This window comes from Hemitrygon akajei, chromosome 12 (assembly GCF_048418815.1).
Source record: "Hemitrygon akajei chromosome 12, sHemAka1.3, whole genome shotgun sequence".
NCBI classification, from domain to species: domain Eukaryota; kingdom Metazoa; phylum Chordata; class Chondrichthyes; order Myliobatiformes; family Dasyatidae; genus Hemitrygon; species Hemitrygon akajei.
In genome coordinates this window covers 115,747,854-115,772,568 of record NC_133135.1, presented here as the reverse complement: position 1 = coordinate 115,772,568, position 24,715 = coordinate 115,747,854, and the positions used below count along the sequence as shown (strand labels likewise).

At 46.0% G+C, this 24,715-nt stretch overlaps 1 protein-coding gene and 1 pseudogene across 1 annotated transcript; one reads left to right on the top strand and one right to left on the bottom strand.

The window, feature by feature from the left end:
• Positions 1-1,818: 1,818 nt before the first annotated feature.
• LOC140737409 (heterogeneous nuclear ribonucleoproteins A2/B1-like) lies at positions 1,819-5,036 on the bottom strand (annotated as a pseudogene).
• On the top strand, positions 4,818-23,842 carry opa3 (outer mitochondrial membrane lipid metabolism regulator OPA3). Its single transcript, XM_073063898.1, has 2 exons — positions 4,818-5,005; positions 21,660-23,842. Exons 1-2 carry the CDS (start codon positions 4,864-4,866, stop codon positions 21,986-21,988), a joined length of 471 nt encoding a protein of 156 aa, XP_072919999.1. The 5' UTR covers positions 4,818-4,863; the 3' UTR covers positions 21,989-23,842.
• Positions 23,843-24,715: the final 873 nt, after the last annotated feature.

The window sequence follows — 24,715 nt, the reverse complement described above, 5'->3', positions numbered from 1 at the left end:
AGAGGTGAAGAAGGAATCTAAGGGGAAAGCACTATGGGTAGAAGAAGGCAGTCATGAGTGGTGATAGGCAGCTAGAGTAGGAGACAGAATGAAGGTGGGATGGGGTAAGGGAATGGGAGGGAATTACCAGAAGTTGGAGAATTCGATGTTCATACCAAGGGGCTGGAGACTACCCAGACGGTATATGAGATGTTGTTCCTCCAACTGAACTGAGTTCATCCAGCTTTTTTGTACACCTTGATTTGACCACAGCATCTGCAGTGTACTTTGTGTTTACTAAACTTTCAAATTTCCTTCTGTATGCTGATTCATCACCCCCTTTGATACAGCCCACAACAGTAGTGCCATTAACAAGTGGTGTTGGTGCTTTACTAAGCCACAGTCATAGGTGTGACTGTGCATAGCGCAGGGGGCTAAGTACACATCCCTGCAATGCTCCTGTGCTCATGGAGGTTGTGGAGATGTTTTTGCCAATCTGAACTGACTGGAGTCAACAAGTGAGAAAATCCGGGATCCAATTACACAGGGGGTATTGAGGCCCAGGTCCTGGAGTTTACTGATTAGTTTTGAAGGAATGATGGTTAAATTCCGAGCTATAATCAATAGAGTTTCCTGATGTATGCATCTTTGCTGTCTGGATTTTCCAGGGTTGTGTGAAGAGCCAACAAGATGGCATCTGCTGTAGGCCTGCTATATTCTGTGGTTAAGAAGGTGTATGGTGTACTGGCCTTCATCAATCATGGAATTGAATTTAGGAGCCGAGAGATAACATTGCAGCTATATAGGACCCCATTTGGAGTAGTGCTCAATTTTGGTCGCCTCACTATAGGAAGGATGTGGAAGCCATAGAAAGGGTGTAGAGGAGATTTACAAGGATGTTGCCTGGATTGGGGAGCATGCCTTATGAGAATAGGTTGAGTGAACTTGGCCTTTTCTCCTTGGAGTGATGGAGGATGAGAGGTGACCTGATAGAGGTGTGTAAGATGATGAAAGGCATTGATCGTGTGGATAGTCAGAGGCTTTTTCCCAGGGCTGAAATGGTTGCCACTCAGGACATGGGTGTAAGGTGCTGGGGAGCAGGTACACAGGAGATGTCAGGGGCAAGTTTTTTACTCAGAGAGTGGTGAGTGCATGGAATGGGCTGCCAGCAACTGTGGTGGAGGCAGATACGACAGGGTCTTTTAACAGGCTTTTCGATAGGTACATGGAGCTTAGTAAAATAGAGGGCTATAGGTATGCCTAATAATTTCTACGGTAGGGACATGTTTGGCTCAATTTTGTGGGCCGAAGGGCCTGTATTGTGCTGCAGGTTTTCTATCTTTCTATAAAGCTACAAAGGCGGCACAACAGTGGCTATATTTCTTTAGGAGTTTGAGAATTGGCATGTAACCCAGCATACTCACAAATTTATACAGTTCTACCATGGAGAGATTTCTAACAGACTACATCACTGTCAGGTATGGTGGAATGTGGGGGGTGGCTACTGCACAGGATTGAAATAAGCTGCAGAATTGAAAACACTGCCAGCTCCATCATGGGCACCAGACTCCATAGTACCCAGGACATCTTCAAGGAGTGATGCCTCAAACATACGGCATCCATCATTAAGGACCTCCACCACCTAGGACATGCCCCCTTCTCATTGTTACCATCAGGAAGCAGGTACAGAAAACTGAAGGCACGCACTCAACGATTCAGGAACAGCTTGTTTCCTCTGCCATGCAATTACTGAATGGATATTTAACCCATGAACATGACTGCACTACTTTTTATTTCTATCTTTGCAGTTTAATTTATATATATTCTCATACAGTAATTCACGTTTATTATCTTTATTATTGTGTTGCAATGCACTGCTGCCGCAAAGTTAACAAATTTCACGACATATGACAGTGCTGTTAACCCCGAATCTGATTCTCAGCACCACTGACAACAATGTGCCCCACATCCATCCGAGGCCAATGGCCAGCTCTTTTGTTCTGCTTTGATGCTGCTTCAAGTGAGTTTCTGTACATGCATAGATTTATACATTGACAACAAACTGGTCTTTGTCTTTGATCTGACTCCTTTAAACCTTTTTTAATTCAATGCAGTTAATTGCGAACATAAGTTAACAAAAATTTGTGCAGTTTTCTTGAACACAGTTTTCCTCCCCTCAGCCACCCCTCACAAACAAAATGAAGGGCATAGCCACCATAATCTCTGTTACTGCTTCGACAGACACATTAATCTCCCCTGTAGGGTCCAGCAGCAGAATTCTCCGTACCGTCCCTACCTCTCATGGGGCCATAGTGGGACGGCTCAGGGGAATAGCTTCCGAAGTTATCATGGCTAAACGGGAAATTACCACGATCGCATCCACCACCGCCTCTATTGCTCCCAATGTGAGGTCAACAACATCCTCCAGAGAAGGAACAATCACGTCGGGGATGGCCAACATCGCCATAGCTACCAAAGCAGCCTCCTCAATCACCGTAGCCGCAGCCGCCACCTTGTATTAGTGTACCCAGCAGAATTCCCAAAACTGCCATCACTCCAACCGTCTCTTTGGGGAAAGCTACCAATTCGACCGTGAGATGTACTTCCGCTCTGCCCCTCTTCGTTCGACAGCCTCTTCTTGACTTCACACTGGTAGCCTCTTAAGATTCAAGATTCAAAAACTTTATTGTCATTCTAACCGTACATCAGCTCTGCAGGGCAGAATGAGACAGCGTTTCCCAGGAGCAGTGCAATCATAACATAACAAACGCAACACTAAATAATAAACACAACAATAAATAGTAAAACACAACAGCCACAAGTCAGTTAAAAACAAGTTATAAGTGTCCAAAGCAGAGTCAGGTAGAGCAGCTATTTAGCAGTCTGACTGCCTGTGGGAGGAAGCTGTTTAATAGCCTTGTGGTTTTAGTTTTGATGCCCCTGTAACATCTACCTGATGGCAGAAGAACAAACAGTTCATAGAGAGGGTGTGAGGGGTCTTTAATGATGTACCATGTCTTCTGGAGGCATCGACTCTGAAAGTGGTCTTGGACAGACGGTAGGGAGACCCCGATAACCTTCTCTGCTCCCCTAACCACCCTCTGCAAGGCTTCTTTGTTGGCAGCACTGCAGCTGGAGTATCAGGTTATGATGCAAAAGGTCAGCACACTCTCAACCACTCCTCTGTAGAATGTAGTTAAGATGTTAGTGGGGATTGATGCTTATTTAAGCTTCCTCAAAAAGTGCAATCTCTGCTGGGCTCATTTCACAATCCCACTGGTGTTCCTGGACCAAGTGAGATTGTCTGAGATCAGCACCCCAAGGAACTTGATGTTTTCCACTCTCTCCACTGTGGAGCCACTGATGCTGAGGGGTGTGTGCTCAGGCTGAGACCGTCTGAAATCGACGATCATCTCCTTGGTTTTGGTGACATTAAGCATCAAGTTGTTGTCACTGCACCAGCTCTCTAGATGTTTAACCTCCTCCCTGTACATTGTTTCATCATTTTTGCTGATGAGCCCCACCACTGTGGTATCATCAGCAAATTTAATGATCAGGTTCTCCTTGAATCTGGCTGCACAGTCATGTGTTAGCAGTGTAAACAGCAATGGGCTAAGCACACAGCCTTGTGGGGATCCAGTGCTCAGTGTGATGGAGTCAGAGATGTTCCTGCCAACACGGACTGACTGTGGTCTCTCTGTCAAGAAATCCAGAATCCAGCGACACATGGCAGTGTTAAGGCCGAGCAGCGACAGTTTCTCCACTAGTCTCTGTGGGATGATGGTATTGAACGCTGAACTGAAATCAATGTACAGGATTCTGGCATAGGTGTCTTTGTTGTCCAAGTGCGAGAGAACTGTGTGCAGTGTGGTGGATATTGCATCCTCCATAGAGCGATTTGGAAGTTAAGCAAACTTTAGAGAATCCAGCGATGAGAGAAGGCTGGCTGTGATTTGAGGCTTGACAAGCCGTTCAAAACATTTCATCACTTTGGGGGTCAGGGCAACGGGATGGTAATCATTCAGACATGCTACAACTGATTTCTTTGCTACAGGGATGACTGTGGAGGTTTTGAAGCTTTAATTGTGTGGTGCCTCTGGATAACAGCTTTATCCACAGAATCACAGTCCTGGAAGTGCACAGAGGCAAAGCCTCTTTTCTTGCCAGTGTTGCGGTCACAGGCCACATCCACATTTTCAATCAACCCATAATCGGAGAAATAACTCTGTAAATCGCCTTCGTTGAGGTATTCTCTGATGCCGACCACGAAGAGCTTCTTTACCTTGATGTTGAAGCCCGGCTTCTTCGAGTCTTCCTTCAGCACGGTTTGTCTGACATCGACCGTGAGGTCATGTAAAAGATGAGGCCTGGCGGCCGTTGCGGCATCCGCCTCGCTCAGCAGAGAATAGGTAACAAAGCTGAAGCCTCGGGAGCACCTGGTAATCGCATCTCAACACACACAAAATGCTGGTGGAACACAGCAGGCCAGGCAGCATCTATAGGGAGAAGCGCTGTCGACGTTTCGGGCCGAGACCCTTCGTCAGGTCTAACCGAAAGGAAAGATAGTAAGAGATTTGAAAGTAGTGGGAGGAGGAGGGGAAATGCGAAATGATAGGAGAAATAATAGTAGATGCAATAATCGCATCTCAAACTACGACGCCGTCGGTTATCCGGCCCCATTGCCCGAAATGGGTTCTGAGGTCCCCTCACACCGTTCCAAAGTTGAGGCCGCTAACAAAGAGCTTACAGAGCCATTCCGCCGCCATGTTGCACCGGAAAGACTGACTGACTCCCTGACACCCGGGGGGGGGGGCGCTAAATACTCCCAGTGACGTCACTGGGCGTGCGGTACCGCGGCACGGGAAGTGACGTCAGAGCAGCGGCATGGTGATCGGCGCCTTTCCCATTGCGAAGTTAATGATGTTGGGCGTGCGGCAGATTAGTCGGCCGCTAGCCAACAGCATCAAGGCCAGCGCCCGCCGAAGCCAGTTCTTCAAGACTTACATCTGCCAGCCGCCGGCACAGGGTGAGTACGCGAGGCCCGGGCCCCTTATCCCAGTTCCCGGCGGCCGGCAGCCGCAACCTAACCCGCTGAGCTGGACTTGATTGACGGACACCTTAAGCAATGGGAGTAGAAGGGCGGAGAATTAATATCCAATGAGGAGACGGCAGTTGTAAGGGGGCGGGTGTCGGTAGAGTTTGAGAGGCAGAAAGTGACATTGAGTTAGAAATGTTGGGGGGGGGGGTTGGGGCGTTGTGAGGGGTGGAGGGTAAGGAGAGATAAGGGGGGAGTGCAGTGGGAGGGAGGAGGTGGGGTAGGGTTGAGGGTGTGTGGGGAGGTTGGGGAAGGGATCGGACATCGGTAAATGTTTGAACTGTGCTCTGTCTGCACCATAATTGCTGGTGGGTTACACGAATGAGGGGCTGGCGAATAACAGAGAGGGATATGAACTAAAATCCTACTTTCTGTTTTGACTCAAATACCAATAAGCTCCATGTAACCATCCAGGAGTCTCTTGAAAGACCCTATCGTTTCTGCCTCCACCAGCAACCCATTCCACGCACATGTCATTCCACGTCAAGTGGCCTAATTCTGTTCCTATAACTATGATCTTGTGATTCCTATAGGCAGGTGACCAGAACGGCACACAATTGTGTCCAAAAAAAGTATTTCAAATTCCAGCCGCCGTTTAAGTGAAAGAAAAATCTTTCTTGGGTTTGCTCTGCTTTAAATGTACATCAGAATCAGGTTTGATATCACCGGCGTATGTCGTGAAATTTGTTGCTGTGTAACAGTAGTACAATGCAATACATAATTTACTATTACATAATAAAAACTTTGAATTATAGTAACTATATATTAGTTAAATTCAATAAATTGCGCAAAAATCTAGTGAGGCAGAGTTCATGGGTGCAATATCCATTTGGAAATCAGGGCAGAGAGGAAGAAGCTATTTCTGAATCGTTGAGTGTGTGCTTTCAGACATCTGTGCTACCTCCCTGATGGTAGCAATGAGAACAAGGCATGCCCTAGGTGATAGGGGTCTTTAATGATGGACACCACCTTTGTTAAATAAAATAAAACTCGGGAGACCAGCTTCTTATATTTACAAGAGTTTGTTGTGCACCCTGCTGCAGGAGTTTGAGACCCAGTTGTCAGAGGGAAGGCATGTAAGTACTGCCACCATCCGACAAGTGGACCCCCTCTCTCCGGTTACAACTGTATATTTATACACAGTTAACTCCATACGTTATTGCTGCAAGATGTTATTTGAACTGGTACACCCACCAAGTCTGTTGGTGCAAAACTTAGTTACAGATAAGAGAGTCTGCTAGATCAAGGCTTAATTACAGATGGATGTGCTGTCCGGTCCTTATCAGTTATTCCCTTTGCTGGGCCCTGACTTAATTACAGATAGATGTTCATTCCTGTGCTAGTCCTCCTCCCCTAGTCAAATGAGGGTACAATGTACAATGTTATCAAACTCTCAGTGTCTCTCTGCAAGCTGAGGAGAACTGGTAATGAGCCTGTCTTAGCAACCGCTGAAGACAGAATTTACTTCAGTTCAAAAATTCCTGTTCAGTCCCATTTATTCTTTTAGCCAGAGATTTCATAGGTTCAAAATGATTTTTTTATATCCTCATTTCCTCACCTTTCTAAGCATCGCTCCTTTAGGATGTCCTGGATACTACAGAGGCTTGTGCCCATGATGAAGCTGACTGAGTTTACAACTCTCTGCAGCTTTCTCTGATCCTGTGCAGTGTCCCCTCCCCCCAATACCAGACGGTGATGCAGCCAGTTAGAATGCTCTCCGCCATACATCTGTAGAAATTTGCACGTCTTCTCTGAGATGGCAAATGTCCTCAAATTCCTAATGAAATAATAGCTGCTGTGGTGCCTTTTTTGTAGCTGCATTGATATGTTGGGCCCAGGATAGATTGTCACCCAGGAACTTTAAGTTGCTGTCCCTTTTAACTTCTGAATCCTTGCCTTGCCCTTTCTGAAGTGCACAATCAGTTCTTTGGTCTTCCTGTCCTGAGTTTGGACAGTTGAAATGGGGAAAAGCTTCCAACTGGCTATCATACACATGCAAATGTTCCCTGAGCATTTGCCACATTTCTGTCATGCATTTTCCTGAGAATATCTTCCAATTTATGCTCCCAAGTTGCTGCCTAATAGCATCATATTACTATATTGTCTGCTCCTATTGTCAAAGGTGGATCGACCCGATGCAATAACACAAGGTACCACAAATTCAATAAAGCCATAAAACAAGTGATACTTTGTCAAACTTCACTTTTATTCATAGCATGCTATGGGGGAATTACAGACTGATCTCCCAAAGAGACAGTCCGGACACCGCCCCCCCCCCACCCCCGAACACAATTCCACACAATTTATAACAGCAATCATGACAGGAAATATTATAATTATGTGAGTTAAATACAGTTTTAGAATAGTTTTGATCACATGCTAAGATACAATTAGATGTAAAATCATTATTGGTTAGTTATAATTATTTCTGCCAAGACTAGCCTGGATACAACCTAAGTTCCTCATATTGGCACCTGCCCCTGACACTTCCCCCTTCTCTCAAACGTTCTGTCCCAAATTTAGTTACACCTTGAGCTGCCCCTTCAATCATTCTATACCCATATTTAGTTATGCTTACTATCTTTCCTTTCGGTTAGTCCTGACAAAGGGTCTCGGCCCAAAATGTCGACAGCGCTTCTCCCTATAGATGCTGCCTGGCCTGCTGTGTTCTACCAGCATTTTGTGTGTGTTTTAGTTATGCTTAGCACTTTAGAGAACAATGCCTATTGCATCACCTGTTGCCATGTAGAGTTTCTTTCTGACTGTTTAATAACATAAGGTACCTGTAAGTCAATTGATCATAAGCTAATCATACCCCTTAATCCATTCCCCCATCTACCTATCCCTCTACCTCAGTTTACCTTTCCCTTCATCATTCCCCCCCCCCCCCCCTTTATCTACCAAGATAACCAACTACACGGGGGTCGAAAAGGACATCATCATCAGCCACTCTGTGACAATTCTACAGCCAGTATTTAGGCAGGTCATTATCACACAACACAGAATAGTTATTACAATGAGAACAATCAGCCCGTGCAGTAAATAAGCCCCCCAAGATCCTCCCAGCAGCCACCCTATCCAGCCCTCTCCTTCCTTGGAACCTTGCCTGAAGTCATCCAGCTGTTTCCTAATAGCATGGGTTACATTGTAGGACTCATCAGTAACACGGGTGACGCATTTGTCTCTGACTATCCCCTCCCTGCTGGGCCAGCTGATAATCCACAACATACCTGGTTTGCTGTGCGTAGAGTCGTAACTCCACCAATTCCCTGTTAACAGCTCCAGGCCTTCCACCGTACTGTTTCCCAATGCCGTTAGCCCACAAATGAAGTTCTTTGCAGCTATGGTTCCTGCTGAACCCCTAGAGAGAGAGTGCTCAGGGACCCATAGCCCAAAGAAGAGTCCAGAGTAACAGGATTCCTCCAGTCAGCACAGAATTCCTGACTCACGGCTCGAGCTATCAGTCGTCGCCGAATGTGAGCCTTCTGGGGCCAGGGAACAGAGAGTGGTCCAATTGTTCCTACCGCAAAGAGGGTAGGCATATTGGTGGTGGCTGTAGTATAGGTGCCGTTAAACAGGAACACGTATCTGTGTTTGGTCCGATAGCAAGAATTCTTATGAAGTGCTATTGTATCATACCATAAGTACTCCTCGGGATACAGGGAGGAGTATTCAAAAGTCCCTGAACCAGCTGACACATGAATCCCATTAGAATATCCACATACATACTGAACTCCCCTTAGAGAGGGGCACGCATCGTTTTTGGATACATTTGCAAGAGAGTATTCCGTTGTCTGTCCTACATCGGTGGTCCAAACATTGCTTCTCCAGGCAAGGTATTTCCCGGGGTACCCTGGCAAAAACGCATCCCCATCCCTTTCCCGTAAAACAAAAGGGATAATCCCTGGTGCTTCGAAAGCGTGTACTAGGTACCCACTCTTCCCCGTCCCCCACTGCATGCCGTTTGCGGGTCCCCAAACACTCAGGGTACGCGGCATAGTTGTCACGTATTCCCTCAATACATTTTCGCCTAGTCCCTCTACGGAACTTCCCCTCTATCCCTTTACATTCTGCCCCCTGATGTATCCTCCACTATTAGGTCACGGCTCTTCCAGGCTAGCGCTAATGGGTTAGCTACAAACTGTGCTTCCACAGACTGTACCAAAGGATAACAAGCAATACGGTTACCGTGCAGTCATTCACGTACTTGATAAAACAAGTTGTCCTCTGAGGAATCAACTGCAACACACAATACAGAAATGAGTCCACAAATGGTTAATTGCAGCCAGGAAGCCGACTTTTACAGTCACTGAGATGTAGCCAACGTTCCTGCCCTTGTACTTTAACCGGGGTCCAAGTTTGGGACGCTCCCAATCCCTGATCAGTACCAAATCTCCAATTTTCAGCTCCAGCTACTCCGCTCCTTGCCCTCCAGAATCCTTAAGGGTATTCTTTACCTGGAAGTGGAGAAACTTTAGAGAGGACGTTAATTGGCGAAAGTACTTCTGCAATTCATCCTCTATGACATTAAGGTCAATTTGGGTGGGAGGCTGCATGTCAGCATCCCATGGGGTCCTTCCAGGATGTCCTTAAACAATTTTAGCTGCAGATACCCCTGTAGTGGAATGTGGGGTAATCCTCATATGGTATAAAGCTAACAGAAGGAGCTTCAGCCAGCTCAGTCCGGTTTCAGACTTTAACTTAGCTAGCTTATTTCTCAGGGTGCCGTTAGCCCGTTCCACTATTCCTGCAGCCTTTGGGTGGTAGGCACAGTGAAACCGCTATTCAATGTGCAACCCCTCACATAGCTCTTTATTTACTTTTCCCACAAAATGAGGGCCATTGTCTGAACTTACCTGTCTGGTACCCCGAATCTCTGTAAGCAACACCCTTACCACTGTGGAAGCTCGGAAAGGCTTCAATCCATCTACTGAACACATCTACAATCACTAAACAGTACTTATAACAGTGTACACGCGGTAATTCAATAAAATCAAGCTGAATGCATTCAAAAGGACCACTTGGCAAGGGGGTTTTACCTTGGGCACATTTTACTCCCTTTCCCGCATTTGTCTTTTGGCAAATCAAGCAGGCTTTTATCTTTGTTGTGGCAGCCTCCTCCAGCCTTGGATGCCACCGTGTGCGGAGCAAAATATTACTCATTCCCTCCTTGCCAAGGTGGGAGTCCGTATGCAGGCAATCAATAAGCGTTGGTAACAAAGCATCAGGAATACAAACTTGGCCGACTGGGGTCTGCCAGAGGCCTGTGGACACCGAATGCGCACATCCGTGTGTCTTCCAGAGTTGTTTTTCTGAATCGGGGGTGTTCCCCTGGAGCTTTTGAATTGTAGCCCTGTCTGGAGTGTCCGGTGCTGGTGGCAATTTAGTCGTGTTGAAAGCCAGTCGCTCAGTAGTGGAAACTATAATGGTCGCCTCCTGTGCAGCCTGTTTAGCTGCCAAGTCGGCCCTGTTGTTGCCTTTAGTCACTGCAGAGTCGTCTTTTAGGTGAGCCAAACATTTAATAATGGCCAAATTTTCGGGGAGGAGTATAGCCTGGAGAAGCTTCTTTACATACGTGGCATTCTGGATGGGGGTCTCGGAGGAGGTGAGAAATTCCCGCTGTGCCCAGAGTTGTCCAAAATCCAAGGCGAGGGGTGGGTTATTTAGTAAAGCTATTTCATAGCGACTCAGACTGGCTTGAGTAAGATGTTGGGTCTGGTGGGACGTCAGCAAGGCTACAATGTCATGGGACGAATACATTGTAACCGGCTGTTGGAGAGTGATGTTGGAAGCAGCCATAACTAGGGAGTAAATGGCCGGGAGCATCTGCGAGCAGTGGGGCAATCCCTGCGCTACAGGGTCTAACTTGGTGGAGTAATAGGCAACAGGCCTGTCCCCATGAGCCTGAGTGAGAACTGCAGTGGCGCAGCCTTCTAAAACATTCACAAAAAGCTGAAACGGACGGTCATAGAGCGGGTGACCAAGAGCGGGCGCCTTTGAGAGTGATTTCTTCAATTCTTCAAAGGCCTCTTTCTGTTGCTCGGTCAGTTCTAGGGGCCCTTTAAGCGCGCCAGACACCAGGGGCTCAAATGCCGCGTATACAGTATACAGCGACATTCGGAATCCACTGCCGACAAAAGTTTACCAGACCAAGGAAAGCACGCATGGCTTTCGGCGTAGTGGGCAGGGGAGTGGCAAGAATCGGGGTCACCCTTTCAGGAGTGAGCTGCCTTTTGGATGCACTCAAAAGGGTTCCCAGAAATTTCACTTGTCTTTGGGCTCTCTGTACCTTTTGGGGAGGGAGCATGTAACCCCATGAGTGATGGCCAGTAGGAGGTCATCCACGTACTGTATTACTGTAGAGCCCCCGGGAAATTGTAAATCTCTAAGCTGCCTATGCAATATCTGCAGGAAAATGGTGGGAGAGTGCACGAACCCTTGGGGTAACCGAGTCCAAGTGTACTGCTGGCCTTGAAAGGTAAATGCAAAAAGGTATTGCGACTCAGGAGCCAGGGGATCGCAAAAAAAATGCATGCTGCAGATCTGCTATGGTAAAAATTCGGGAGCCCGGTGGAATGCCGCTTATAATCGTAGCGGGATTAGGGACTATCAGATGTGTCGACTGCACAATTTTAATAGTCTTACAGAGGTCCTGTACTAACCGCCACTCTTCCCTTCCCGGTTTAAGAACCGACAAGATAGGAATATTGCAAGGGGACTGGCAAGGGACTAGAATGCCCTGCTTACAGAAGGATTCTGTGAGATGGGTGATGCCGTTAACCGCCTCCTACCAGAAAATTCCACCTACGTTGTGGTTTCCTGGTCCCTTCCGCTACCTCAACTGTCCCCTCGTGTGGGTGGCCACTGGGCTTGGTGTGGGCGAGTTGGGATTATCCTGGGGTGACCACTTAGGTAGAGCATACGGGGGTGGCGGTACCATGGGCTGGGGTCGCCAGGCTTCATTCTCCTCCTCCTCAGTCTCATTATCATCAAATAGCATGGGCAGTCCAGACAGGTCAAGAGGTACCTCAGTTTTACCTTTGCTGGCTTCACCTTTACCTTGTCGCCTACCCTTAACCCGCCTATCTTTTGTTTCCCTATTCTGTTTTCCCTTATTCCTATCATAATCCTCACACAGTCCTTTTAGTGTCTCCCAAGATTTCAAATTTCCTTCATTATTACATACACTAATCCCTCTTCGACGTGCATTAGACTCCCAACTATTTTGCTTAGATCTATTATTTAATTCTTTGGCCAGTTTTCTCCAATTGGACATTAAAACCTTCCATTTTTGTCTGGCACTACGTTTCCAAATTGCTTCCTCTGCCTTCAGACATTTATCTGAGTCCCAGGTCCCACCCAAAAGCTAAATTTCACTACCCAATTTCTTATTCAGGCATGCCGATAACCTTCGGTAATCATTTTCTCTTTCAGGGTCATCTCTGCATATTTTAAATAATGGCATGTTATTCCCGGACTTATCTAATGTTTGCCCTATGCTTCCTAACCGAGCGAGTCAGTCGCCTCCTTTTCTCACATCCACTTCAGGATCCTGACCTTCGCGTGGGGGGATTTCCCCTCTTAACAACCGGTCTGAGGCTGGCAGCTGATACTTCAGAGTGCGGCTTTTACCACCAGATACCCTACAACCCCTATTCCCCGTTAATCTTGTGCCATGTCTCTCTGCATCGACTTCAGGGTCCTGACCTTCACGTGGGGGATTTCCCCTCTTAACAACCGGTCTAAGCAGGATGCTGAGACAGGCAAATTATCATAAGCGTACCCCCAAAGCGTATTTACAACATCCGGATAGACTGCAGGAGAGCCACTTCCCCTGTGTTTTGCCAAGCTTTCGTTCTGTCCCATGCTAGTCAGTTTACCGCGCTACGCACCCCGCCCCCCCCCCCGCCAATTAAGGTGCTCACCAGCTACAAATGTAATAGGTTACTGCCACTAACCCACTGCCCAATTCACATGACGCACCCAAAGAAAAATGTAATAGATCACTTAATGATCCGCTGCCCAATTCTTCAGCACGCACAAGCTTCAATTCTCACAATACCTCATAAACTTTAATACTCACAATACCTCATCAGGTCCTCTGTTACCCCGATACCTCATAAACTTTAATACTCACAATACCTCATCGGGTCCTCTGTTACCCCGATAACTCATAAACTTTAATACTCACAATACCTCATCGGGTCCTCTGTTACCCTGGTACCTCATAAACTTTAATACTCACAATACCTCGTCGGGTCCTCTGTTACCCCGATACCTCATAAACTTTAATACTCACAGTACCTCGTAAACTTTAATACTCACAATACCTCATAAACTTTAATACTCACAGTACCTCGTAAACTTTAATACTCACAGTACCTCGTAAACTTTAATACTCACAATACCTCATAAACTTTAATACTCACAATACCTCGTCGGGTCCTCTGTTACCCCGATACCTCATAAACTTTAATACTCACAATACCTCATCGGGTCCTCTGTTACCCCGATACCTCATAAACTTTAATACTCACAATACCTCATAAACTTTAATACTCACAATACCTCATAAACTTTAATACTCGCAGTACCTCATAAACTTTAATACTCACAATACCTCGTCGGGTCCTCTGTTACCCCGAATCTACTGACCTGTGGTACTCTGGTGATCCTCAACTCAGGTTTCGGAAGGAGTCCGTTAGAGTGTTACCTGGCAGACGAATGGGTCGTCAAGGTGGACAGTTAATGAGACAGATCAAGGTAAATCTTACCTTGTGGCCCATCTATCTCAAGTCACGGCCACCGAGGCGATCACTAACACCGTCTCTTGGGAATACCTCGTCTTGGACTCCTGGCTGGCTCGCCAAATTGTCAAAGGCGGATCGACCCGATGCAATAATGCAGGGTACCACAAATTCAATAAAACCATAAAACAAGCGATACTTTGTCAAACTTCACTTTTATTCATAGTATGCTATGGGGGAATTACAGACTGATCTCCCAAAGAGACAGTCCGGACACTGCCCACCACCCCCCCCCCCCCCCCCCGAACACAATTCCACACAATTTATAACATTGATCATTACAGGAAATATTATAATTACGCGAGTTAATACAGTTTTTAGAATAGTTTCAATCACATGCTAAGATACAATTAGATGTAAAATCATTATTGGTTAGTTATAATTACTTCTGCCAAGACTAGCCTGGATACAACTTAAGTTCCTCATATTGGCACCTGCCCCTGACACTTCCCCCCTTCTCTCGAACGTTCTGTCCCAAATTTAGTTACACCTTGAGCTGCCCCTTCAATCATTCTATACCCATATTTAGTTATGCTTAGCACTTTTAGAAAACAATGCCTAGTGTGTCACTTGTTGCCGGGTAGAGTTTCTTTCTGACTGCTCAGTAACGTAAGGTATCTATAAGACAATTGATCATAAGGTAATCATACCCCTTAATCCATTCCCCCATCTATCTATCCCTCTATCTCAGTTTACCTTTCCCTTCATCACTATCCCTCTCCAGCGCGGAAGTAAAGGAATTCAGATCACTACCTCCAAAGTGCTCTCCCACTGAGAGAGATCTGACACCTGTCCAAGTTCATTTTCCAATACCAGATCAAGAACAGCCTCTCCTCTTTTAGGCTTATCTATATGCTGTGTTAGGAAGCCTTCCTGAACACACCTAATAAACTCCACCCCATCTAAACCCCTTGCTCCAAGGAGATGCCAGTCAATATTAGCAAAGTTAAAATCAACTATCCCAACAACCCTATTATTATTGCACTGTTCCAGAACCTGCCTCCCCCTCTGCTCCTTGATGTCCCTGTTACTTTTGGGAGACTATAAAAAACACCCAGTAGAGTTATTGGCCCCTTCTTTTTTCTGACTTCCACCCACACTGACTCAATAGATAATCCCTCCATGATTTCCTTTTCTGCAGCCACAACACTATCCCTGATTAGCAATGCCACACCCCCACCTCTTTGCCTCCTTCCCTATCTGTTTGAAACCTCTAAAGCCTGGAACACACGGCAGCCATTCCTGCCCCTGAGACATCCAAATCTTCATAATGGCCATAACATCATAGTTCCACGTATTGATCCACCCTCTAAGTTCATCCGCCTTGTTTATGATACTCAAACCATCAGGCTGTGCATCTTTGCTATATCACCTCTTATCCTTCTGTACAAACTCCCTACAAGCTGTCCCTACTTATCCGCCAACCCCCAACCCCCACATCCTCTGCCTCTTCACTTCAGGTTGCAAATCTAGTTTAAACCCTCCCCAACAGCCTCAGCAAACCTCCCTTTCGATTCAAGTGCAACCCATCCTTATTGTACGGGTCATGCCTGCCCCAGAAGTGGTCCCAATGATCTAGAAATCTGAATCCCTGCCTTCTGTTCCAATCTTTCAGCCACACAACATTTTTCTCCCACCTCATTCTGTTCCTATCCTGACTGCCACATGGTACAGGCAGCAATCTTGAGATTACTACCCTTGAGGTCCTGCTTCTCAGCTTCCGGTCTCTGTCGTCTGCTTTCAGCACCTCCTCCCTTTTTCTACTCATATCGTTGGTACCAATTTGTCCATCAACCTCTGGCTGCCCACCCTTCCATTTCAAGATATTGTGGATGTGTTCAGAAACGTCAGGAACCCTGGCATCTGGGCGGCAAACTACTATTTATGCTTCCTTTTTGCGCCCACAGAATTGCATATCTGTCCCACTGAATATATAGTCTTGCTATAACTGCTGCAATCCTCTTCAGTTCCCTACCCTTCTGAGCCCCAGGGCCAGACTCGGTGCCAGAGGCATGGCCACTGTTGCTTCCCCCAGGTAGGTCATTTTTCACCTCCCCCCCCCCCCCCCCCCCCCCACAGTACACAAATGTATCGTTAAGGAGGACACTCCTGGCTCTTTAAATCTTCTCAGCAGCCTTGTTCGATGATGAGCTACTGCGTCTGCACACTCCTCCCAATCAAATCTGGGATAAGAGAATATCAGACTACCTTAGGGACTCCAGCTGCGGATATTTCCCTCGGTGGTTTACTCTTGAAGCCTTTCCCATGAGTGGGTTTAGCCGCAAGGCAGCAGAGGTTTGAGATCAGACCTTTCTTTCTCCTAGTTGAGCTGCCAAACATGGCAGACAAGCCCTTTCTGCCCAAAGTGTCTGTTTTTAAGGTGCCATTAACCCACCTTTGCCCCTTCTCCTGTCAGTAGAAACGGTTCCGCCAGGCTTAGTGGCTAAGCCACACGTGAAGGCCGGGAACTGGACTTGGTTGTCAGGGGCTATTTGAGATGACCACCATTGGGAGCATTTAATCAGGTAGTGGTAGCTTATTTCCATTACCATCCCCAGCTATAACAACCTTAAGGAACCATATGTGCATCAAAACATACAGTGAAATGTGTCGTTGCGTTAATGATCAACTGTTTGAGGATGTGCAGGTGATGAGGGCAGCCCAGAAGAGTTGCCATGTTTCTGGCGCCTACGTAGCATGCCCACAACTCACTAACCCTAACCCGTAGGTCTTTGAAATGTGGCAGGAAATCGAAGCACCCAGAGGAAACCCATGTGATCACAGGGAGAATGTACAACCTCTTTACAGATGGCAGTGGGAATCTGATGCTATGCTACGGTGTGTTGTACAGTATGTACTGAGGGCATCCAGTCAAGACCATGAAATGTAGGAGCAGAATTAGTCCATTTCACCCATCAAGTCTTCTCTGCCGTTTCATCATGGCTGATCCAATTTTCCCTCTCAGCCCCAGTCTCCTGCCTCTCCCCTTGTCCCTTCATGCTCTGATTAATCAAGAATCTATCAAACTCTCCCTTAAATGCACATAAAGACTTAGACTCCACAAATGCCTGTGGCAAAGAATTCCACAGATTCAGCACTCTCTGGCTAAAGAAATTCCTTCTCATTTATTTTGTAAAAGGATGTCCCTGTATTCTGAGGCTGTGTCCGCTGGTCTTAGACTATCCCATCATAGGAAACATCCTCTCCCTATCCTCTGTATCAAGGCCTTTCACTTTTTGATAGGTCATCCTTCATTCTTCTGAATTCCGGGGAATATGGGCTCAGAGCCATCAGACACTCCATAAGATATTGGAACCGTTCAGCCCATCGAGTCTGCCCCACCACTCAATCATGGGCTGATCCAATTCTTCCAGTCACCCCCATTCCCCTGCCTTCTCCCCATACCCTTTGATGCTAATCAAGAACCCAGCTATCTCTGCCTTAAATGCACCCAATGACTTGGCCTCCACAGTCGTACGTGGCAACAAATTCCACAGATTTACCACCTTTTGACTAAAGTAATTTCTCTGCATCTCTGTTCTAAATGGACGTCCTTCAATCCTGAAGACGTACCCTCTTGTCCTAGACTCCCCTACCATGGGAAATTAACTTTCCCGTATCTAATCTGTTCAGGCCTTTTAACATTCGGAATGTTTCTATGAGATCCCCTCCTCATTCTCCTGAACTCCAGGAAATACAGCCCAAGAGCTGCCAGACGTTTCTCATACGGTAGCCCTCTCATTCCTGGAATCATTCTTGTGAATCTTCTCTGAACCCTCTCCAATGTCAGTATATTCCTTATAAAATAAGGAGCCCAAAACTGCACACAATACTCTGTGTGGTCTCACGAGTGCCTTATAGAGCCTCAACATCACATCCCTGCTCTTATATTCTATTCCTCTAGAAATGAATGCCAACATTCTATTAAACTTTTCACCACCGACTCAACCTGGAGGGTATCCTTTAGGATGTCCTGCACAAGGACTCCCAAGTCCCTTTGCATCTCTGCATTTTGAATTCTCTCCCCATCTAAATAATAGTCTGCCCATTTATTTCTTCCTCCAAAGCATGTGACCATACACTTTCCAACTTTGTGTTTCATTTACCACTTTTTTGCCTATTCCCCTAAACTATCTAAGTCTCTTTGCAGACTCTGTTTTCTCAACACTACTCGTTGCTCCACCTATCTTTGTATCATTGGCAAATTTAGCCACAAATTCATTAATACCATAGTCCAAATCATTGACATACATGGTAAAAAGCAGCGGTCCCAACACTGACCCCTGTGGAACTCCACTGGTAACTGGCAGCCAGCCAAACACACTTCATATGACAAGCTGTTCAATCCTGGAATAATTTTCCTGAACCTCCTTTGAATCAGCTACAGTTTCAGCATGTTCTTTCAGAGATAAGGGGCCCAAAACTGCTTACAATACTCCAAATGAGGTATTACTGGCGCTTTATAAAGTCTCAACATTAAATCCTTGCTTTTGTATGTAACTCTTAGTTCAGCTAGTGTCTTAATCTAGTGGATGATAGCGCCCCCCCCCCCCCCAGTCAAACTTAAGAAATCTCATTTGGGTGGATGCTGCGCGATGTGTCCCCTGTTACAAATTAGTACCACAAAATAACAAACAGTACACAATATGTGATTAAATGATTGAGTTTTATAACTCTTAATTTGACTATATGGTTAGGTAAAGAAACAAAAAAAGGTCCATTCTTATGAAACAGTCTGATGCACAAATGTTGGAGCTCACTGACAAGGCCGTTTATCCACCATTGACCTCCACTGATGGTTGCTGACCTTCGGACCCTTGCTCCAAGTCCACTCTGTTCAGCGGTCTACCCACTCTCCATTCACGTCTTCTCTCCTCATCTCCCCCCGGCAAAAGAACTGTGAAATCGCTGCTCCCAGACCCACAAGAAAGAACAGCATCCCGCTCATTGGCTAACATGCCCCGTTATCTCTAGCCATAACCCAAACATTGCTGCTACAGAGAAACCAGTATCTTAGTAGTGAAACATTACAGACAGGCCATTACATTAGCAGTGAAACCTTACAGCATGTTATATATAGTCTAGTCCTTTTGAAATGAATGTTAACATCGCATTTACCTTCCTCTCCACACATTCAACCTGCAAATTAATTTGAAGGAATCCTTCACAAGGGCTCCCAAGTCCCTTTGCATCTCATTTTTTTAAATATTTTCTCTCCATCTAGAAAATAGCCAGCCCTTTCATTTTTTCTACAGAAGTACATTACCATACACTTCCTGACACTGTTTTCCATCTGCCACTATTTTGCCCATTCTCTAAACTTTTTCCTCTTCCTCAGAACTACTGTCCCTCTACCTATCTTCATATCATCTGCAAACTTTGCAAAAAAGCCTTCAATTTCATCATCCAAATCATTAACGTATAACGTTTAAAGAATCTGTCCCAACACTGACCCTTGTGGAACACTGGGAGTCAACCAGAACAGGCTCCCTGTATTCCCACTCTTTGCCTCCAGCCAATCCATAGGAAACATCCTCTCCACATCCATTCTATCAAGGCCTTTCACCATTTGGCAGGTTTCAATGCGGTCACCCCTCATTCTTCTGAATTCCAGTGAATACAGGCCCAGAGCCGTCAAAAAATCTTCATATGACAAACCATTCAATCCCCTCATAATGCTTCTTCTGAGTTGCATGTAATTTTTCAAATGCCTAGATCTTTCCACCAGCACTCCCAAAGTAAGTGTTGATTGCTGTAGTCTCTGAGTTGTATTCGTGCACTGAGATGTTGATGGAGTTCATGCACTTGCAGACAGCTCAAGACAGTTGGATGTTTCCTGTTCCGACAAACATTTTAAATTTAATCTGCAATCCATACTAAGATCTGTAAGTTGGTTGAGATTAATATTTGCTATATGCCCGGATATTGTGTTGCACTGTTCCATGTACTCTGAGCCTGAGTCTGTCCTGCTTTTTGGAATGATCATCCACCCCAGGCATCTCATCTGCTGTTTCTGGTGACTGGGGGAAGGAGTTAGTATCCATTGTGAAAAGAGCCAGTGAGAGATGAGGAGAACCACATGAAATCCATTGGGATCAGAATGAATGGCGTAGTAGTTTAGTTGTTAGCGTAATTGTTTTATACCACCACTGATCACCAATTGGGGTTCAATTCCTGCCACTGTCTTTAAGGAGACTGTATGTTCTCACTGGGACCCTGTGGGTTTCCACAGACATGCAGGTTAGAGTTATTGAGTATATTGAGTCATTGAGTTTTTGAGTTGTGGGTCTGCTACATTGGCACTGGACGTGTGGCGACACTTGTGGCCTTACCCGGGATTGTGGTGTTCATTAACGCAAAATGATGTGTTTTGATTTACTTGTAACCATGAGAAAAGAATTGGAGGAACTGGTATATATGGGAGAGCTCTTCGAGACTGTAAGATTATAACACATCGGAGCAGAATTAGACAATTCCAATCAAGTGTCCTCTCAGCCCCATTCCCCTGCCCTCTCACTGTAACTTTCGACACCCTGACTAATCAAGAACCGATCAACCTCTTTTCAATGACTTGGCCTCCACAGCTGTCTGCAGCAATAAATTCCACAGATTCACCAAAGTTCAACGTATGTACACTTTATACAACCTCAAGTCAAGTCAAAGCAAGTCACTTTTTATTGTCATTCCGACCATAACTGCCGGTACAGTACACAGTAAAAACGAGACAACGTTTGTCAGGACCATGGTGTTACATGACACAGTACAAAAACTAGACTGAACTACGTAAAAAAACAACACAGAGAAAAAACTACACTAGACTACAATCCTACCCAGGACTGCATAAAGTGCACAAAACAGTGCAGGCATTACAGTAAATAATAAGACAGTAGGGCAGTAAGGTGTCAGTCCAGGCTCTGGGTATTGAGGAGTCTGATAGCTTGGGGGAAGAAACTTACATAGTCTGGTTGTGAGAGCCGGAATGCTTCGGTGCCTTTTCCCAGACGGCAGGAGGGAGAAGAGTTTGTATGAAGGGTGCGTGGGGTCCTTCATAATGATGTTTGCTTTGCGGATGCATCGTGCAGTGTAAATATAAATGAGATCCTTGAGATTCATTTTCTTTACAGACAGCCGCAAAACAAAGTAACCCAATAGAACCCGTTAAAAACAAAACGTCAAACCCCAGTGTGCAGAGTGAGGAAAAAATACAAAGCCTGCAAACAATGAACAAGCAATCAGCATTCAGAACGGAAGTTCACAATGCCAGGCATCACTGCAGCTGACCCAGAACTCCACTAGTTGCAGACCACAGCTTCAGTCCACCACTCTCTGACTAAAGAAATTCTTCTTCATCTCTGTCCCTCTATTCTGAGGCTGTGCCCTACGGTCCCAGACTCTCCTGTCCGCTCTCTCTGGGCCTTTTATATTTGTTAGGTTTTAATGAGATCTCTCTCCCCCCCCCCGCCATCTAAACTCCAGTGAGAACAGGCTCAGAGCTATCAAATGCTCCTCATATGTTAACCCTTACATTGCCAGGATCATTCTTGTGAACCGCTGGACCCTCATAATTAAGCCATTTGGCCCATCGAGCCTGCTCCGCCATTTCATCATGGCTGATCCAAATTTCCTCTCAGCCGCAATCTCCTGCCTTCTCCCCGTAGATAAGTTTCAGTGAGTTTTGAAGAATGTGCACAGCCATGATGGGCCAAATAGCCTCCAGTATTGTGCCTGATGATTTCCATGTCAGCCTGTGGCCTCACCCATTGGTTGTTCTGTTTCAGCCTATCACTGGTTCGAGATGAAGATGAAGATGAGGATGATGGGGTTTAAAGGTGCCCAAGTGCAGCGCTTGAACGAGGACACAGCGGCAGAACTGGGTTCGGAGCTCCTGGGAGAGGCCATCGTCTTTTTCATCGGAGGCGCTTGCATCTTGGCTGAGTACATGAGGCAGTCGTCCAATAGCGCCAAGAAGGAGGAGGAACTACAGTGCACCCTGAGGGGCTTAGAGCAGCAGGTGGCGCACCTCGCATTGACAGTTGAGGAACTGGACACACGCATTCGCGAAACCAATCGGCTTGTTTTGTCACTTCCTGCCAAGCCCACAAAATGATCTTTGGACCCAAGAGGAAACAACCCATTGATGGGCACAGAGGGGGAACTGCCACATGGGTTAAAGCCAAGTGACACGTGTAAGTTATGGTGAAGTATTCTGAGAAATTGCTGCCCCAAAGGTGTGATTTGCCTTTTAAATGCCTGTCCACACTTTGACAAAGTCCCGCTTGTACATGTGTGCCTGCGCCCTGTACCTGAATATTTCTTGCCTCTGCATTTGCAGGTGGGGAGAGTGGTGTGTCATCACGTGTGCTTTGGGGTCCCGTAACATTTCACTGATCGTGTCGAGTCTAATAGTTGCGCTTGTTTTGAAACGTTTCCCAGCTGAGCCACTGTTAAGAGCTCGGAGGCACCACGCTGTGCTCCAGCGGCTGGTGTTCCACGGAAGCCCACTGAACCCAGATGAGCAGAACTCGTTTTGCCACCAGGAGAACCACATGCCTTTGGGAATCTTTGTCCAACATCAGAGGATGCTGCCATACTGTTTGTCTTCTTTCCCCTCCTCCAGCCCTCCAGCCCTCCAGCACAAAAGAAAAACTCGCCATTGTCCTGAATGGGATTTTCTTGGATTTTTAGTGCTAGTGGACATCTCTGGTGCCGACATCGGACTAGAATGTTTCTGACAGTCTGCTGTTTCCATGGTCTCTGATCTCTCTGCATCGCAAAACATCTCCGCAGGAAGGAACCGTTACGGTTGATCAAGGCGACTGAGCAATGCCCCTCTTTTTCGAGGGAAATCATAATTAATATACAATAAATGCTGGCAGCATAAACACCAGAATTAAACGTTTTGGACACTATCCTCTTTCCGTTGGTTGTATTTTTATTTGCTATTTTTTTCCAGGCTCTGTCATTACTGCTGAGGTCGACGTTTGTACCTGTCCTCAATTATAGGAACATAGAATATAGTACAGTACAGGCCCTTCAGCCCATGGTGTTAGTCAAACTTTCAACCTACTCTAAAATCAATCTAACCTTTCCATCGCACAGAACCTTCCGCCTCTCTATCATTCATGTGGCTATCTACTCACTGCTCATTATGCTGCTGGTGTTTAGGGCAGCAATGAAGGTCACCCATCTCTGTCTGTCCTTGGCCACAGGGCTTCCTTCAACATGCCAGTAGCTTTCTCCCAGGTTTCACTTCTGTCAGCCATGCAAGTCCCGGGTGGAGACTCAAGTATACTGTCACACTCAGATGTAAAAGGATTCTTCATTGGTGTTTCTGTTTGACCAGTCAGGGTTGTTGGTCCTGAGCTGAACCCCCAAACCTGGAGGACTGGTGGACCACTCAATCTGGCTTTGTAATATTAAGAAGTTAGCACCTCGTAGGCCGCTTGTGACCCTGGCTATTTTCTGTAAGGGTCATAGCAGCTAAGAGCTTGAGAAAAAAAACCTATAGAAGCCCAAATGCTTTCTCATAAGATAGGCTGAGCTTGAGAAAAAGAGTATAGATGCACAATTGCTTTCTCATATACCTCCAGGTATATGGAGAAACTTAAGGTGGGGGGTTATATGGGAGGCAGAGTTTGAGGGTCGGCACAACATTTTGGGCCGAAGGGCCTGTAATGTGCTGTACTATTCTATGTTCTATATTCTATAAGATAAGCTGAGCGGGTGACGTCATCCTTGGTATGCGATCTGTGCTTAACTTCGGTTTTGCTTAGAGTAATTTGTATCCTTGTATTCCTTATGGCACCTGCAAGATAAGCATAAAAAAGAGTGGCTATTTCCAAGGGCAGGAGGCTTTGGATGGTAAGCCTGTGCCTGTCTGCATCCAGACATAGTAGCAATTAAAACTGTTATATGAACAATTTATGACTAATAAAGTTAACAAAACTCATCTGTACAGAAACTAAGGGGGTGAACCCACTTGTATCTGTGTACGTGACTGCATGTATATAGAAAGAACTGTATTTGCTTCAGGAGGGAGAGACCCTTGAAGCAGCCTCTAAGAGAGAGTGCTTAAGGAGGGTTCTCTCGAGTTTGAAGAGTTAAAAGTTATTTTCACTGTAGTACGTGGTATCTTTGCATCGGGTAGATTGAAAGAAGTTTACAACAATTTGGCGAGCCAGCCAGGAGCTCAAGACGAGGTATCTCTGTAAAGACAGCATCAGTGGTCGACTCTGTGGCAATGACCTGAGGAGGTTGGGCCCACGAGGTAAGGTTCACCTCAATCCCTCTCATTAGTTGACCACTTTGGTGACCCTTTTGTCTGACGGGCTCTTGAAGAACCACAGTTAAACTGCCCGAGTACTATGAGGGTGAGGTTTGAGTCCTCAAACTTAAGGCATTAGAGGGTAAGGTTCGAGTCCTCAAGATTAAGGTATCTAGGGTTAGTCCTCAAAACTTTGAAGTATAGTGGATAATATTGTTTGAAAGTGCCTGTCTTGGACACCCTGCCTTAGACTGGTTGTTAAGAGGGGAAATCCCGCACGTGAAGGTCAGAACCTTGAAGTGGGTGCAGAGAGACACGGCACTGGGTTAAAAAGGGTGAATAATTTGAATTCTGAAATGGATCAGACCCTTGATAAATCGGGACCTAATACGCCTTTATTTAAAATTTGCAAAGACAACCCGGGGGATGAAAATGATTTCCGCAGACTGTCAGCATCATTAAATAAAACACTAGGGAATGAGAGATGGCCACTAGGTGGCAGCTGGGATTTGGATAAATGTGTCAAAGCAGAGGAGGTGCTGCGGAAACGGGGGCCTGCAGAAAGGTGGA

Excerpts from the sequence above, each read along its gene's own strand:
- opa3 (XM_073063898.1), top strand. The coding sequence starts at position 4,864 with ATGGTGATCGGCGCCTTTCCCATTGCGAAGTTAATGATGTTGGGCGTG. Across the intron at positions 5,006-21,659 it reads CTGCCAGCCGCCGGCACAGG|CCTATCACTGGTTCGAGATG; the intron begins GTGAGTACGCGA and ends GTTCTGTTTCAG.